The 3,272-nt window shown below is 42.9% G+C and overlaps 1 protein-coding gene across 1 annotated transcript; it reads left to right on the top strand.

Moving 5' to 3' along the window:
• The first annotated feature begins 748 nt into the window (after window positions 1-748).
• On the top strand, window positions 749-1,363 carry LOC117900704. Its single transcript, XM_034811158.1, has 3 exons — window positions 749-886; window positions 950-1,130; window positions 1,185-1,363. The coding sequence occupies exons 1-3, from the start codon at window positions 851-853 to the stop codon at window positions 1,349-1,351; spliced, it is 384 nt and encodes a 127-aa protein (XP_034667049.1). The 5' UTR covers window positions 749-850; the 3' UTR covers window positions 1,352-1,363.
• The last annotated feature ends 1,909 nt before the right edge of the window (window positions 1,364-3,272 follow it).

Below are 3,272 nucleotides of genomic sequence, written 5' to 3' on the forward strand. Positions count from 1 at the left end.
TATGCGCTTGTTGGTATTTGGCTGTATCCATGAACATTTATTTATAAAAAGAGAAAAATACAAGAGGATTGCGGCTGCTGCAGCAGCATGCTGTTGCAATCGCCGTCTCCGTCGCGTCGTCACTCTGCCATTTCTTGCATAATGACATTGACATGCCGCAAGCGGCTGGCACACTTTTAGGCGAAACTATTTTAAAGTCCTTTAAATTGCATGTCATTAGTGGAAAGTGTGTTACTACTTGGAGGCGTCTTGGAGATGACAGAGTCCTTCTTGAGCCGCTCCATCTTTGGTGAAAGGTGAGCAACAGACTTGACTCGTCTTCTTCTGGCTGTCTGTGGCCTTTGAGGTTTTTTCGCCCGTCTGTGTTTTAATGAGGACCGCCAAATGACTTTCCACGCATTTAAATAATTGATTATTCTTTGAAAGAAACTGGTCTGATTTTGGCTGGAAAGGATTGCGGTCAAGGTCTTTGAGTGTACCGTATTGGTGGGACTTGGTCTTGGGACTTGGGTGACCTGTAAATAATATACAGTATACTTCCAATAGCCTTTAATCAATCTGTAACGCTGTGTAACGAATCTGGAAAAAACTATACAATTTATTTCCGCAAACGCTTCAACAAGGTGTGACCAACTCGATTTGTGGTAACTGTTGCCATTTGTTTTCGCTTTAAGAATGGATATGCAACACGCCTTGGACATGCTGAGGATTCTTTGGTAAGTCCCAAAAGGTACGACCTCGGAAATTCCATTTATTCGATGACAATTCTCACTAAAGTTTAGTGTTGGTATTTGGCCAAACTCTAAGCAAGGAGAAGAGGCTTACCTTTGCTGGTCAGTGTCCAAAGTTTATGCCACTACCCAATGAGGTTTCCAAAGCGTCAGCGGTAAGTTAAATATAATTTAATACCTCAAATAAAGACTTGTAACTGTGTTTATTCCCCGCAAAGTTCACTGGTAGCTGGTATCTGTACGCAGTCCACCCAAACTATCTGCAGGAAAAGTGTGTAAAACGCACTTTTCAGGGCCACAGCTTTTGGAGGCAGTTTGCCGAAACAGATGACGATCATTTCATAGTGCAATATTTTTGCTATCAGGATAGAGATCGCTACAACAAACTTCAACACATGAGTAAGAACCACTCGACGTGCTTCATCAAATATTTAAGATTACAAATTATTCCAGGATCAATCAGCATTTTCGTCAAGGAACAGGTGCCCACAGCGAAAACCATAGCATCAATTACGAACGCACTGATGCGGAATTTTAAGTTCCCCTTAAGACTACTCAACTACACCGATAATTCCTTTTGTACAGAGTTCGAGTATAAAGATGCACAGTATAGAGTTTGAAGCTTCGTGGACTGTGCAAAATAAACCTAAGGATATCTTTAATTTTTGAAGCATTGTTCACAAAATTGGAACTCTCGCAGCGCTGGAAAAACTAAGGGAAAGTTCAATTTACTTTTCAATGAACAATAGCCAATGGTTGGAGTCAAAGTCACTAAGCGAATCTTCACGCTTATTTACATTCATTTCACCGACTTTCAATGGCGGACAAAACAAGGAATGAATTCGAGCCAAATTTGATTCGCTCTCCGCACATAATTCATGCTTCAGGCAATTTGAATGTCCAAATAAGCACAAATGCCACAAGTTTTCCCTCCCATCCTATCCTTCACTGACTTTCGTCGTTCTCTGACTTTTATTGACTGACTTGGCCCGGGACTGGGACTGGCCTCGCTCTTGGTTTATTCTGGGGTCGGGTTTGCTGATTTTGATTATAAATTAAATAAGTGCCATGACAGCGGCAAGCAATGAGCCACAAGGCGGGCGGGAATAATTTGTCCAGCCTGTTTTGAAGGTTGTCTGTCGGGATCCTCTCTGTTTTTGATTCCATTTGAAGTTATGTTTGAGTTGCGGCTTGACTGGAGAAATCAATAAATTATTGAACTCGCCCAGACCCACTCGAGCAGGTATTAATTTAATCTTGAATCTGTAAAACGACTCACTCGGCCATGGAGGTCGTGCTGGCGTATGCGTAATCGAGATATAATCAATGCATTGAACTGTCGAGCAGCAAAAACTGTGCATAAATATGCCAATGATATGGCAACTGCTCTCTGCTTTGCTCTGCTCTCTCTCTGCAATATACTTTTCTCCTCTTTCACTTTATTTTTGCATGTCTGAGACGTGTCTTTGGTATTGGGTTCACTCCTGCCTTGATTTAAATTTCTAAGAAGCTCTGACGAAGCTGCACTGTGGGAAACTCCGTGACGCAGCTCAAAAGCATTCCTGATAAGAAGTAGAGTTTTAATGTTTTGCATAGGATTTGCTTAACATTATCTTTTCAATATTGTAACCAAAACCCATTCACACGTTGCGAAATGATTAAATATTCCTTTGCACAAAGGAATTTGGACTACAACCAAATCTGAAATTTAGCGTAACAATGTCACCACATTTCTATATATTAAAGGTAGATTGAACCCGTGGCCAACATTGATGCTGCAACAATCAATTCGCTTCCAGTCCTATTAGTGACTGCTGAGATTACTTAAATTATAGTAAATAGGGAGGGATTCGCCATTTATTTGCATTACTTTCCACTACACATCTTACACATTTTATCCACTGTCCTTTGATTGTGCTACACATTTTTCTGGTCACCATTGGGAGTGCTCGGTGCTGGGCACGTTTTGTTATTCCTGGATATTTGGAGCAACGATGTCTAGCCTGGCTTATAGCAGTTCAATGCTTTTAGTTTGATATGGGTTTAATTTGCCTGCTGCATTGCCAGAGATTGGTTACTCTTAAGATTGGTTGCCCGCCCCTTTCCCCGACCCACTACTCGCAAAGCGTGGCCATGACACCCAGTCAGGTTCAGTCATACTGATGGCCATCCCCTGTCCACTGTCCACTCTCCTCTGTCCTACGGGGGTGACGCTGTGCATTGGCCAGTTGGCACACCTCGGCACACGCTTATTAGTTGCCCAACCAGGCTTTGCGTATTAGTGTCAGCTCCAATGCTGTGGCATTTATGTTGCGGCCAGCCGGGGACCATAACTGAAGGTGGAATCCGCTTTTCCCTGCCACCCGCCACCATCCACCAATTCCCCTGTCAGTCGCAGGATGTACCGAAGGTTCCGGCTGACTCGGACCCTACCACTCGTAAATGTTAAATGATGCATATTTCATGAGACTTACATGCTTTGGTTGGGTTGCGTTGGGTCGGAGTTGTGCTGTGCTCTTCTCTGCTGGTAGTAAAAATTGC

The sequence above is a fragment of the Drosophila subobscura genome, chromosome U, assembly GCF_008121235.1.
Source record: "Drosophila subobscura isolate 14011-0131.10 chromosome U, UCBerk_Dsub_1.0, whole genome shotgun sequence".
NCBI classification, from domain to species: Eukaryota; Metazoa; Arthropoda; class Insecta; order Diptera; family Drosophilidae; genus Drosophila; species Drosophila subobscura.

Excerpts from the sequence above, each read along its gene's own strand:
- LOC117900704 (XM_034811158.1), top strand. The coding sequence starts at position 851 with ATGCCACTACCCAATGAGGTTTCCAAAGCGTCAGCG. Across the intron at positions 887-949 it reads AGGTTTCCAAAGCGTCAGCG|TTCACTGGTAGCTGGTATCT; the intron begins GTAAGTTAAATA and ends TTCCCCGCAAAG. Across the intron at positions 1,131-1,184 it reads CAACAAACTTCAACACATGA|GATCAATCAGCATTTTCGTC; the intron begins GTAAGAACCACT and ends AAATTATTCCAG.